The 14,855-nt window shown below is 41.2% G+C and overlaps 1 protein-coding gene across 1 annotated transcript in view; it reads left to right on the top strand.

Moving 5' to 3' along the window:
- C7 (complement C7) overlaps window positions 1-13,369 on the top strand; it is a 59,641-nt gene extending 46,272 nt beyond the window's left edge. The window contains exons 16-18 of the mRNA XM_082622354.1: window positions 1,613-1,703; window positions 10,051-10,235; window positions 11,940-13,369. Of these exons, the coding sequence (XP_082478480.1) occupies window positions 1,613-1,703; window positions 10,051-10,235; window positions 11,940-12,121 (458 nt within the window). The 3' untranslated portion in view covers window positions 12,122-13,369. The remainder of the gene's footprint in view (window positions 1-1,612; window positions 1,704-10,050; window positions 10,236-11,939) is intronic.
- The last annotated feature ends 1,486 nt before the right edge of the window (window positions 13,370-14,855 follow it).

The following is a 14,855-nucleotide window of genomic DNA, read 5'->3' as shown; positions in this document are numbered from 1 at the left end:
TGGGAGCCTGTCCTGTGCCTTATCAGATGTTTGGCGGAATCCCTGGTCTCTGCTCGCTAGATGCCAGTAGCGTCTCACAGGGGTGACAACCAAAAATGTCTGTAGACATTGCCAAATGTCCCCTGGGGAGCAAACATTTGCCCCTGGTTGAGCAGCATTGATCTAGATAATACCATTAAAATATTTTATTTTGGAATTACTTAGGATTTCAGAAAATTTGCAAGTATAGTTTCCATATACCCTTTACCCATCTTCCCATAATATTAACACCTTACATACCTTGACAAAATTTAGTTGGTCAAAACCAAGACATTAATATTAAATAGTATCATACTATTGACTACCCTACAGACTGTATTCATACGTCACCAGTTTTTCCACCAATATCCTTTTCATGGTCTAGGATCCAATTCAGGATACTACGTTGCATTTAAGATAATACCATTTCAAATTGGACGATTGGAATTGACATGTATACACTGATGTGTATAAAATTGATGACTAACAAGAACCTGCTGTATAAAGAAAAAAGACAATACCATTTCAAAGAAAAATGTTTAAAGAATAGTACTTGCTAGAGACCTTGCTGGACACGGCAGGCATACTTCACCTTGCTACCATTTTTACAAGTTTATGCCTTCCTTGTTCATGAGATTTTCCTGTCATGTCTAACGCTCTTATGTTTTCCGAAGTAAGGAAGTATTCCATAGTTTGTGCACCCATAAAAACACATCCTTCAGACAAATGGCCTTTATAGATATATTCAACAGGTAGCTAGTTTTATGATGCAAAAGTATATGCCACTGAATTCCATTGTAATGAAGCTGGCAGGAGGTGGAAATTGCAGGGTGGTGTAGACTGTTCACGTTGTAGGCAAGCATAGCCTAGGCCATGGCAAATTATGCTCTTGTAAGTTGGACCAAAGTGTTTTCCTGTCAAAACTGGAATGATGATTGGCTTTCTATCAGTTTGTAGGAAACATAAAATAAAGGAAAGGATTTTATTAATGTAAGTACCTCCAGACATTTAGTCACTGTTGAGGGGAGACCACTTGGACATTTACATGTAAGAGGTTATTATAGTTGTCCTTGAGATACTGAGAGTTCTTCTTGTATTGGTCAAGTGATGGTATGCTTTCTGTCTCATTATAGGCACAGTGGGCAAAATGTGTCCACATAACAAACAACTTTTAACCCCCCATGTACTTGATGAAAGGGAGCCTACTCTATGGGCCTTCAATTCAGACAAACATGGACTTCAATCCTGTCTTGGCCAATTTGTTAACTAGCATGAATTTCCTAACTTTTCTATCTCTTAGTTTCCTCATCTCTTAAACGGGCATTTATTAAGGGGATTAAATATCACAATGTATAAAAAGGCCAGGGCCAAGAGTAAATGGTCAAGAAATGGTAGCTATTATGACCAATAAAATTGGGTGGCCCTAGGAATGCTGAAGCTCTTGTAAAATGCTTTATAGCTTTATTTTTTACTGTACAAACTTGTTGCAGTTGAGAATATTACAGAGTCTGGTTCAACAATTAAAATAATACCTTGTTTGCTATGAAGAAGCTTTTCACCTAATGATTGCCTCTCCATTATTGTCTTCTTTTAGATGCCCCTTTGGCACCGGAAGTGCCAGAATGTCAGCGCTGGGAGAAACTGCAGAATTCAAGATGTGTTTGTAAAATGCCTTATGAATGTGGGTAAGCTCTGTCTTCTTCTCTGTTTTATTTTATTTAAAATAGATGGGATGATTTCTTAATGCCATTTGAAGCAACATGGATGGACCTAGAGATTGTCATACTAACTGAAGTCAGTCAGACAGAGAAAGACAAATATCGTATGATATCTCTTATATGCGGAATCTAAAAAAAATTGATACAAATGAACTTATTTACAAAATAGAAACAGCCTCACCGACTTAGAGAATGAACTTATGGTTACGGGGGGGAAGGGTGCAGAGGAAGGGTAGTGAGGGAGTTTGGGATTGACATGTACACACTGCTATATTTAAAATAGGTAACCAACAAGGACGTTCTGTATAGCACAGGGAACTCTGCTCAGTATTATGTAACAACCTAAATGGGAAAAGAATTTGAAGAAGAATAAATACATGTATATGTATAACTGAATCACTTTGTTGTACACCTGAAACTAACACAACATTGTTAATAAACTATATTCCAATATAAAATAAAAAGTTAAAAAATAATATTTAAAAAAATAGATGGGATGATTTCTTAGATGCTAGTCTCTGTTAGCTCAAAGGTGTTACTTACCATGGGTTAAGGGTCTTTGCATTTCAATGTAGTCCATTTGCTGCTTGTTATTTGCCTGGGTCACCAGGGCTGACCATTGGTGGCATTAGGCAGTGTTCTAATCTGGCTGGTAAGAAAGGCTGAAGGACTGCTTGAGATTGCTTGTTGTTCTCTACATAAAATGGGGCAAAATGACAAAACCGTCACCTGAGGATTTAGAGCTTGAGGAGATTAGGGCTGAAATTCCCATGAGACATAAACTCTTAAAGATACCAAGAGAAACAAAAACAGCTGCTTTTCTGATTCTTGTAATCTGTTTATTTCTAGATTTGCATTCTAAGAACACCACCACACTTGAAATCACTCCATTGTAGAAAGATATCTGAAGTAATTACTGGATGTTGGATACAGATGGCATGATTAAATTGGGACAAGAGGAGGTTACTGGTGGGACTATTTACAGAAATGTGGGCAGAGTAAAGAAAACTGCAAGCCACAGGGCAGTACTCATGGACTGGTAGCAGTTCAGGTTTATAGTATCTCCATGCCCAAGCCAGAAGGTGAGAGAGAGGAGCACTTATGAAAACCTGATGACAGAGCGCTAGTTGAGGAAGAGTTGAGTCCCTCATTTGGGGACCTCAGAGGTCCCCAGCAGTAAGCCAGGGGAATAAAACCCCCATTGTACCCTCCCTCCAATCTCTTGCCAGACTCCCCCATTGATCAAACACCCCTGAAGCTAGAGGACAAGGAAGTCTATTGATGTGGTCCATAAGTGTCAGCCTCCCAGGCAGGGTGGAGAAGAGTGGAGGGTAAATCTGGAGAAGCAAACGGAAGATATCCAGTCCCCAGGACTTCCTGACCATCTTTAAGATTAAGAATCAAAACACAAGTTATTAGCAAATTACTTGGCTTTCAATTAATATGATCACCAAAACACATCTCCTTGAACACCTATATTGGGTAATGATGACTATGGCGGTATCTTATAAGAAGTAACTTCTGGAGAAAGGGAAATCTCTCCCAGCAGCCTCAGAAGCAGCAGATTAAAGCTCCACAATCAACTTGATGTACCCTGCATCTGTGGAATACATGAATAGACAACAAATCATCCCAAATTGAGGAGCCAGGAGTCAGTGCTGTGCCTCTGAGGTGGGAGAGCCAACTTCAGGACACTGGTCCACAAGAGACCTCACAGCTCCACATAATATCAAACGGCGAAAATCTTCCAGAGATCTCCATCTCAACACCAGCACCCAGCTTCACTCAACGACCAGCAAGCTACAGTGCTGGACACCCTATGCCAAACAACTAGTAAGACAGGAACACAACGCCACCCATTAGCAGAGAGGCTGCCTAAAATCATAAAAAGTCCGCAGACACCCCAAAACACACCACCAGACGTGGACCTGCCCACCAGAAAGACAAGATCCAGCCTCATCCACCAGAACACAGGCACTAGTCCCCTCCACCAGGAAGCCTACACAACCCACCAAACCAACCTTAGCCACTAGGGACAGACACCAAAAACAACGGGAACTACGAACCTGCAGCCTGCAAAAAGGAGACCCCAAACACAGTAACATAAGCAAAATGAGAAGACAGAAAAACACACAGCAGGAGAAGGAGCAAGATTAAAAACCCACCAGACCTAACAAATGAAGAGGTAATAGGCAGTCTACCTGAAAAAGAATTCAGAATAATGATAGTAAAGATGATCCAAGATTCTATTTCCCAGATCCAAAATCTTGGAAATAGAATAGACAAAATGCAAGAAACAGTTAACAAGGACCTAGAAGAACTAAAGATGAATCAAGCATCAATTAAAAACACAATAAATGAAATGAAAAATACTCTAGATGAGATCAATAGCAGCATAACCGAGGCAGAAGAACGGATAAGTGAGGTGGAAGATAAAATAGTGGAAATAACTGCTGCAGAGCAAAATAAAGAAAAAAGAATGAAAAAAACAGAGGACAGTCTCAGAGACCTCTGGGACAATATTAAACTCACCAACGTTCGAATTATAGGGGTTCCAGAAGAAGAAGAGAAAAAGAAAGGGACTAAGAAAATATTCGAAGAGATTATAGTTGAAAACTTCCCTAATATGGGAAAGGAAATAGTTAATCAAGTCCAGGAGGCACAGAGAGTCCCATACAGAATAAATCCAAGGAGAAATACGCCAAGACACATATTAATCAAACTATCAAAAATTAAACACAAAGAAATCATATTAAAAGCAGCAAGGGAAAAACAACAAATAACATGCAAGGGAATCCCCATCAGGATAACAGCTGATCTCTCAGCAGAAACTCTACAAGCCAGAAGGGAGTGGCAGGACATAATTAAAGTGATGAAAGGGAAAAACCTGCAACCAAGATTACTCTACCCAGCAAGGATCTCATTCAGATTTGATGGAGAAATTAAAACGTTTACAGACAAGCAAAAGCTGAGAGAGTTCAGCACCACCAAACCAGCTTTACAACAAATGCTAAACGAACTTCTCTAGGCAAGAAACACAACAGAAGGAAAAGATCTACAATAACGAACCCAAAACAATTAAGAAAATGGTAATAGGAACATACATATCAATAATTACCTTAAACGTAAATGGACTAAATGCTCCCACCAAAAGACACAGATTGGCTGAATGGATACAAAAACAAGACCCATATATATGCTGTCTACAAGAGACCCACTTCAGACCTAGAGACACATACAGACTGAAAGTAAGGGGATGGAAAAAGATATTCCATGCAAATGGAAACCAAAAGAAAGCTGGAGTAACAATTCTCATATCAGACAAAATAGACTTTAAAATAAAGACTACTAGAAGAGACAAAGAAGGACACTACATAATGATCAAGGGATCGATCCAAGAAGAAGATATAACAATTGTAAATATTTATGCACCTAACATAGGAGCACCTCAATACATAAGGTGAATACTAACAGCCATAAAAGGAGAAATCGACAGTAACACAATCATAGTAGGGGACTTTAACACCCCACTTTCACCAATGGACAGATCATCCAAAATGAAAATAAATAAGGAAACACAAGCTTTAAATGATACATTAAACAAGATGGACTTAATTGATATTTATAGGACATTCCATCCAAAAACAACAGAATACACTTTTTTCTCAAGTGCTCATGGAACAGTCTCCAGGATAGATCATATGTTGGGTCACAAATCAAGCCTTGGTAAATTTAAGAAAATTGAAATTGTATCAAGTATCTTTTATGACCACAATGCTATGAGACTAGATATCAATTACAGGAAAAGAGCTGTAAAAAATACAAACACATGGAGGCTAAACAATACACTACTTAAAAATGAAGTGATCACTGAAGAAATCAAAAGAAATTAAAAAATACCTAGAAACAAATGACAATGGAGACACGACGACCCAAAACCTATGGGATGCAGCAAAAGCAGTTCTAAGAGGGCAGTTTATAGCAATACAATCCTACCTTAAGAAACAGGAAACATCTCGAATAAACAACCTAACCTTGCACCTAAAGCAATTAGAGAAAGAAGAACAAAAACATCCCAAAGTTAGCAGAAGGAAAGAAATCATAAAAATCAGATCGGAAATAAATGAAAAAGAAATGAAGGATATGATAGCAAAGATCAATAAAACTAAAAGCTGGTTCTTTGAGAAGATAAACAAAATTGATAAACCATTAGCCAGACTCATCAAGAAAAAAAGGGAGAAGACTCAAATCAATAGAATTAGAAATGAAAAAGGGGAAGTAACAACTGACACTGCAGAAATACAAAAGATCATGAGAGATTACTACAAGCAACTCTATGCCAATAAAATGGACAACCTGGAAGAAATGGACAAATTCTTAGAAATGCACAACCTGCCAAGACTGAATCAGGAAGAAATAGAAAATATGAATAGACCAATCACAAGCACTGAAATTGAAACTGTGATTAAAAATCTTTCAACAAACAAAAGCCCAGGACCAGATGGCTTCACAGGCAAATTCTATCAAACATTTAGAGAAAAGCTAACACCCATCCTTCTCAAACTCTTCCAAACAATTTCAGAGGAAGGAACACTCCCAAACTCATTCTATGAGGCCACCGTCACCTTGATACCAAAACCAGACAAAGATGTCACAAAAAAAGAAAACTACAGGCCAATATCACTGATGAACATAGATGCAAAAATCCTCAACAAAATACTAGCAAACAGAATCCAACAGCACATTAAAAGGATCATACACCATGATCAAGTGGGGTTTATTCCAGGAATGCAAGGATTCTTCAATATACGCAAATCAATCAACGTGATACACCATATTAACAAATTGAAGGAGAAAAACCATATGATCATCTCAATAGATGCAGAGAAAGCTTTTGACAAAATTCAACACCCATTTATGATAAAAACCCTGCAGAAAGTAGGCATAGAGGGAAATTTCCTCAACATAATAAAGGCCATCTATGACAAACCCACAGCCAGCATCGTCCTCAATGGTGAAAAACTGAAACCATTTCCACTAAGATCAGGAACAAGACAAGGTTGCCCACTCTCACCACTCTTATTCAACCTAGTTTTGGAAGTTTTAGCCACAGCAATCAGAGAAGAAAAGGAAATAAAAGGAATCCAAATCGGAAAAGAAGAAGTAAAGCTGTCACTGTTTGCAGATGACATGATACTATACATAGAGAATCCTAAAGATGCTACCAGAAAACTACTAGAGCTAATCAATGAATTTGGTAAAGTTGCAGGATACAAAATTAATGCACAGAAATCTCTGGCATTCCTATATACTAATGATGAAAAATCTGAAAGTGAAATCAAGGAAACACTCCCATTTACCATTGCAACAAAAAGAATAAAATATCTAGGAATAAACCTACCTAAGGAGACAAAAGACCTGTATGCAGAAAATTATAAGACACTGATGAAAGAAATTAAAGATGATACAAATAGATGGAGAGATGTACCATGTTCTTGGATTGGAAGAATCAACATTGTGAAAATGACTCTACTACCCAAAGCAATCTACAGGTTCAATGCAATCCCTATCAAACTACCACTGGCATTTTTCACAGAACTAGAACAAAAAATTTCACAATTTGTATGGAAACACAAAAGACCCCGAATAGCCAAAGCAATCTTGAGAACGAAAAATGGAGCTGGAGGAATCAGGCTCCCTGACTTCAGACTATACTACAAAGCTACAGTAATCAAGACAGTGTGGTACTGGCACAAAAACAGAAAGATAGATCAATGGAACAGGATAGAAAGCCCAGAGATAAACCCACGCACATATGGTCACCTTATCTTTGATAAAGGAGGCAGGAATGTACAGTGGAGAAAGGACAGTCTCTTCAATAAGTGGTGCTGGGAAAACTGGACAGGGACATGTAAAAGTATGAGATTAGATCACTCCCTAACACCATACACAAAAATAAGCTCAAAATGGATTAAAGACCTAAATGTAAGGCCAGACACTATCAAACTCTTAGAGGAAAACAGGCAGAACACTCTATGACATAAATCACAGCAAGATCCTTTTTGACCCACCTCCTAGAGTAATGGAAATAAAGACAAAAATAAACACATGGGACCTAATGAAACTTAAAAGCTTTTGCACAGCAAAGGAAACCATAAGACAAAAAGACAACCCTCAGAATGGGAGAAAATATTTGCAAATGAAGCAACTGACAAAGGATTAATCTCCAAAATTTATAAGCAGCTCATGCAGCTCAATAACAAAAAAACAAACAACCCAATCCAAAAATGGGCAGAAGACCTAAATAGACATTTCTCCACAGAAGATATACAGACTGCCAACAAACACATGAAAGGATGCTTAACATCTTTACTCATTAGAGAAATGCAAATCAAAACTACAATGAGATATCATCTCACACCAGTCAGAATGGCCATCATCAAAAAATCTAGAAACAATAAATGCTGGAGAGGGTGCGGAAAAAAGGGAACACTCTTGCGCTGCTGGTGGGAATGTGAATTGGTACAGCCACTATGGAGAACAGTATGGAGGGTCCTTAAAAAACTAAAAATAGAACTACCATATGACCCAGCAATCCCACTACTGGGCATATACCCTGAGAAAACCATAATTCAAAAAGAGTCATGTACCAAAATGTTCATAGCAGCCCTATTTACAATAGCCCAGAGATGGAATCAACCTAAATGTCCATCATCGGATGAATGGATAAAGAAGATGTGGCACATATATACAATGGAATATTACTCAGCCATAAAAAGAAACGAAATTGAGCTATTTGTAATGAGGTGGATGGACCTAGAGTCTGTCATACAGAGTGAAGTCAGTCAGAAAGAGAAAAACAAATACTGTATGCTGACACATATATATGGAATTTAAGAAAAAAAAATGTCATGAAGAACATAGGGGTAAGACAGGAATAAAGACAGAGATCTACTAGAGAATGGACTTGAGGATATGGGGAGGGGGAAAGGTAAGCTGTGACAAAGTGAAAGAGCGGCATGGACATATATACACTACCAAAGGTAAGGTAGATAGCTAGTGGGAAGCAACCGCATAGCACAGGGAGATCAGCTCGGTGCTTTGTGACCGCCTGGAGGGGTGGGATAGGGAGGGTGGGAGGGAGACGCAAAAGGGAGGGGATATGGGAACATATGTATATGTATAACTGATTAAATTTGTTATAAAAAAAAGAAGTAACTTCTCATGTGAAGGAGAACATATAACTGAATAGCATAAATGGAAATGGTCAGCCCAGAATCTTCTGACTGTGCTTTTATTCTCTATTAATCATTGTTTACTTTGACTCACTTTCATCCTCTTTCTAACTTCTCTGATTCAATGAGTTTATCTGCAGCCTTTTTATAAATATGGTAAGAGTTTTAACATCAGACACTGATAACAAGATAGATGGCCTTGTAAGTTCTCTGCCCTTTAAGCTGTTCTGAGTACTTCTATTTAAAGTTTAAATAAACAGATAAAAAAGAAATACTAGGATTTGTTTCTGTTATGTAAATGTCCAAATACATTTAACTCTTGGTCGGAGAAGTAAACATTAGAGCTAAATATATATAAGTAAATATAGATTCTGTGTACTCTTCAAAAATGCCTTGTTGTCTAGGGTTTCACTACAGTAATTGCTTCCTTACCCATCAGCATTCAGAAATGTGGTTGTTTTTATTAGTGACATTTCAAGTAGTTGGCACTATTTTAACACCAATGCATATGAAAAAAAGTAACCCATTTTATGGAGATATTTCTAAACTATTTTGTAAACGTAGATACTCTAAAAATAGCATTGAAAAATAGAGTTCATTTTCCCTTGAGGATTCAGTCATCAGCTGTGGATAATGCTATAATATGGACCTGAACTCTCAGGGCTGCTGGCCTGGGAGGAGGTACTTTCTTCTGCAGTCAGTGGTCCCATTTGACTACCATTCCTCTGAGTGTTTTGATCTTTGCTAATTTTCTGTCTCCTTCTTTGTCATCTGTGGCTAGCAGACATTGCCTTCTCTTCTAATTTGCTGTATCTGATCTGTTCTAGATGAAACTACATTGACACTAGATATCTAAGCTTGTAAAACTTGTGAGTAAATAAAGAGCAAAATATGTTCATTTTGAAGATTGGAGGGGGTTGGGCCCTAGTAATGAGGGGCATTTGCATTTCTGTTCCATCTTTTTGCTGTAGGTGACAACATCTGAGGCACTGAACCCAGAGCCTCACCTTTCACTTCTCATTCTCAGCTTTGAAGAAAGAAAATCTTGTAAATAAAGTAACTTAAAAATTTTGTTTCAGATCCTCCTTGGATGTGTGTGCTCGAGATGAGAGAAGCAAAAGGATACTGCCTCTGACAGTCTGCAAGATGCATGTTCTCCAATGTCAGGGTAGAAATTACACTGTTGCTGGTAGGGAGAGCTGTACTCTACCTGCCTCAGCTGAGAAAGCTTGCGGTGTGTGTCCACTATGGGGAAAATGTGATGGTAAGGGGCATTTCATATTTGTAACTATAAAAATGCTCAAGTAATAGGAGTGAAGTTTTCTAGTTTAGCGGCAGATCAAAGCACATCCCTGAGGATGTCAAAGACTCCGACTGGCCTGAGAATGAACTATCCTCCCTGACTGCCTTCCCCGGGGAGGGGGTGGATCAAGAACTCTCCCCGACGGTGTGAATGTCCTCCCAAACATCATGTTCCACCTTCATGATTTTTGCTCTGTCCTTGTATTATCCATATTATGTACTCATTGAAAAAGAAACACACTCCCATAAAAATAACAATTTTTATTTTTTTTTATTTTTTAATTTTTAAAAATTTAAAAATTTATTTATTTATTTTTTGCGGTACGCGGGCCTCTCACTGTTGTGGCCTCTCCCGTTGCGGAGCACAGGCTCCGGACGCGCAGGCTCAGCGGCCATGGTTCACGGGCTTAGTTGCTCCGCGGCATGTGGGATTTTCCTAGACCGGGGCACGAACCCGTGTCCCCTGCATCGGCAGGCGGACCCTCAACCAGTGCGCCACCAGGGAAGCCCCAAAATAACAATTTTTAAAAGAAGAAACTTTATATCACATCTTTAATAGGAAATGTCCCTTGCCATAAATATTAGGTAACCATGAAAATACATACAAGGAAACACAACAAGGTAGGAGATTCTAACCAGATGCTGCTCAAAGCTTGGAGGATGATGCTTCCTTGTGATAAAGGGTGTCTAGCAAGTGTCAGGGGCGTGTTGAAAGCACACCCGTGCCAAGCTGACACTTTCTCCTAGAAGCAATCAGAAGGATGTGAAGAGCATAGAAAAGGAGGTACTGCATTCTCAAGCTGGTGCTGTGTCCAGGTGGCACTTAACAGTGATCTTGACAACCAGCACTGGCCAGCCCTCCTCCGCGGGGGAAAGAGTTGGGTCGCCAGAGCCAAGTCACCGTTCTCAGTTTCCCCATCTGTCAAGCTGGGAGCCGGACAGTGCGATCTTGATCTGTAAGGTCTCTGCTAGATCCTCAGGCCCTCCTTTTCCTGGCCGGTACCCGCTGGGCACCTTTCCCCTCACTCCCGTCGCATTTGCAGCAGAGACGATGACACATATAGCCACGTCTGGGTCACTTTCGGTTTGGCAGTCACCACAGCGGTCTGGCAGACCTGGTTACCCTCCTTCTGGGGGCGCCTGGCTGGTGTGTTCCAGCCTCTCACCTTCAGCGCACACACTGCTTTCCTCCCCAACTCGTTTCTGATGGGTCTTCATGGGGCATGAGGCCTTTTGCATCTCATGCCCTCTCTCTCTCAAAGCAAGTTAATTCTTCGTCTCCCTCTGTTTGAGCCTTGCCGCCCGGCGTTTTGCTGAGTTCTCTGCATTTGGTCTGGGCGTTGAGGGATCACACCAGGGGGTTTGCCCCCCCCCCCCACTGTGCAGCGCGTGGAGGAGAGAACCGCTCCGCGGGGGTCCCGATAAGAAGCCTGGCAGCAGCCTCAAAACCTGCTTATTCTGTCAGAGTGGAGCGAAATGCCTCCCTTGCCCAATCCTGCGGCTTTTCCTGGGGGTCCGGGAGAGGGGAGGGTAGTTGATTGCATCACGCGAGGCAGGAGCGTCTAGAGCTGTCCAATCACCAAACATCACGACTTTGGACGTGATGCGCCTTGTCTTCCCCACCTCCACCACGGGCCACCAAGCCTCTCTCGCTTCTTTTTTCCAGCCCAGAGCAGCAAATGTGTCTGCAGAGCCGCCTCGGAGTGCGAAGAAACAGGGTTCAGCGTCTGCGTGGAGGCGAATGGCAGCGAGCGGACGATGACAGAGTGTGAGGCCGGCGTCCTGAGATGCCGAGGGCAGAGCATCTCCGTCACCAGCATCCGGCCCTGCGCCGCCGAAGCCCCGTAGCTCCCGGCGCCGGTGGGCCTGCTCGCGATCCTGCAGGCGCGTGGCTGAGTTAAAACCTCTGCACGCCCGGCCCTGTAGGCAGCTTCTTAGCTCGCGGGCCCATTCTTTCTCCTTCCACTCCGGGTCCACTTCTCCCAATCCCCAGGCCCTGCATAATTACACAACCCTTTGTTCTCCCAAAACTGCATCCAGATCCTCTTTTTCTTCTTTTTTTTTTTTCCGTACTCGGGCCTCTCACTGTTGTGGCCTCTCCCGTTGCGGAGCACAGGCTCTGGACGCACAGGCTCAGCGGCCATGGCTCACGGGCCCAGCCGCTCCACGGCATGTGGGATCTTCCCGGACCGGGGCACGAACCCGTGTCCCCTGCATTGGCAGGCAGACTCTCAACCACTGCGCCACCAGGGAAGCCCTCTTCTCTTTTTAAATGTCAGTCAGGCTGAAGGATATTGATGAACCTTTGAAGGAGCTGTTATGTTCTTGGAAAAATTGCTGACTTCTCTGGACCTTGACTCTTTTTAATCTGAAAATTAGAGGGTTGGACTAGAGAAATTTGAATGCTCTATGTTTCTTTTTAGTATGATTAAAAGAACCGACCAGAACACACTCTACAAATTGATTATGAAAACAGAAAGATTAGAGAGGTGGGCTTCGCTCACTGAAACCGAATACAAAGGGGACCTTGAATGGAAAAAGGCAGATACAATTATTCCATGCCAAGCACCACACCTAGAGATCCCTAATCTTGTCAGGAGGTTGAATCACTTCTATCAGAGTGGAATCCATCATGTTACGGTCACAGGGGCACCTTCTACTTTCTTGTCTGAGAACAAGTATTTACAATTGAGGCTTCTCTCTGGAGCTTTTCTTGTGTTTTCCAAACACAAGACCTGCAATTTGTCCCCCTCCTCCCCTTTCCTTTTGTAGGAAGCATCATTCATGCCTGAGCTATTGAGTGATTGCGTATTTGGGAGAAGTGTTCTCTAATGTGGATACATACTTAGATTTTTCAGGGGGCTCTACAGGTAGATCCATTTGAGGCATTAGCCTTCTATTTATTCCCTATTCATCTTTCATCAAAACAAAATAACAGCTGTAGTTGATGAAATGAGTGGGCTTCAATGAAATTTAAAATATGCTTTTATATACAAATAATATTCTGTATTTTTCTGATACATTTCAATGAAACTTTAGTTTAAATGACAATGATTAAAAAACTCATTAAAGATACTATACTTTGGAATTTTAAAATCTGTGTTATGTTTACTTTTAAAGACTTTCCATGAAGGATGGCTAATGTGCTCTTTTTTATATTTTTAAAATTTTCAAACTACTTTATTGGGGTCTGATTGACATGTAAAGAGCTGTACATGAGTTTGGGGATAAGTATACATCTGTGAAACCATCACCACCATCCAGACCATAAACATATCCAACATCTCCCAAAGTTTCCTCCCACCCTCCTCCTTATTATTATTATGGTAAGAACACTTAATGTAAGATCTTCCCTGTTAGAAAATTTTAAGTGTACATTATAGCATTGAGAGCTACAGGCACCGTGCTATATAGTAGATCTCTAGAACTCATTTACCTTGCATAACTGAAACTTGATATCTTTTGACCATCACTTCCCCATTTTTCCCTGCCCCTAGCCCCTGGCAACCACCATTCTACTCTCTGCTCCATGAGTTTGGCTGTTTTACATACCTCCTAAAAGTGAGATTATACAGTATTTATCTTTTTGTATTTGGCTTATTTTATTCAGCATCATGTCCTCCAGGTCTATCCAAGGGATGAGTGAATAGTGGGTGGAGAAAGAGGGGACCAGTGAATGAGGTTGCAGAGAGTTGCTGTCTTGAAATACAAAATTTCATGCCTTTTAAGTTTTCCGAACTTCCTTATACTTGACCTTTCCTCTAGTTGGACAGAGACCTTCACAATTGTCTATGCGCGAATTAGGATCGTGGCAGCAGGGCTGCAAGAAGAACGTAATTTTCAACATTAAGACTTCAAACATGTTTTGAAACTTCCAAAATAAGTTCTTGAACATCTGAAGAGAAGGCTTTGAGGAAAGCTGGGAGGACTATGCCATAAAAATTGACTGCAGTGAGAGCAGAGGGAGTGTGAGAATGTCCCCATCTGCCCTTCCCTCTGCCTCAGACCAGGTGAGGGACACCTGGGCGGGGATGGGATCTAGCCTTGGAAGAGAAGGCAGAAAGTGCTGAAGTTAAAGTCATCTGGACCTAGCAGGGGACAGAGGGAGAGGAGGGAATCAGCTGGTGCCTCGACCAGTTTCAGGGAGCTACATGGGAGCCCAGTCACATCCTACTGGCCATCACTCACATTTTTTTTTTTTGCGGTACACGGGCCTCTCAACCACTGTGCCACCAGGGAAGCCCCATCACTCACATTTTAAGTGGATGCTGTAAGTCACCTGGGCAGAGACGCTGCTTTGGAAGGTCTCCTAATTGCGTCGGAGTGTGTCTGTTTGTGACACTCCACACATTTCCTAATAATTGACCAACAGAAGCGCTGCTTATCAAGGCCCTGAGATTTACTGAGCCCCGTCCTAACTGCTCTGTATGGAACCTCCCTCCCAACAGCAACAGTCCAGGGTGCTTGTAAGTCCCTTGAAACAGAGGGAATATTCTTGGTATTCAGGTGGGGTACGGTGGGGACACAGAGTGGCAAGAGGGAATATCTGACAAATGACCCCTGGAACTCTTGAGTTGCCTAG

The sequence above is a fragment of the Mesoplodon mirus genome (genome assembly GCF_964341445.2).
Source record: "Mesoplodon mirus genome assembly, chromosome: 5".
In the NCBI taxonomy this organism is placed as follows: domain Eukaryota; kingdom Metazoa; phylum Chordata; class Mammalia; order Artiodactyla; family Ziphiidae; genus Mesoplodon; species Mesoplodon mirus.
Note: the sequence above shows the minus strand (reverse complement) of the source record. Positions and strands in the feature narration are given on the sequence as shown.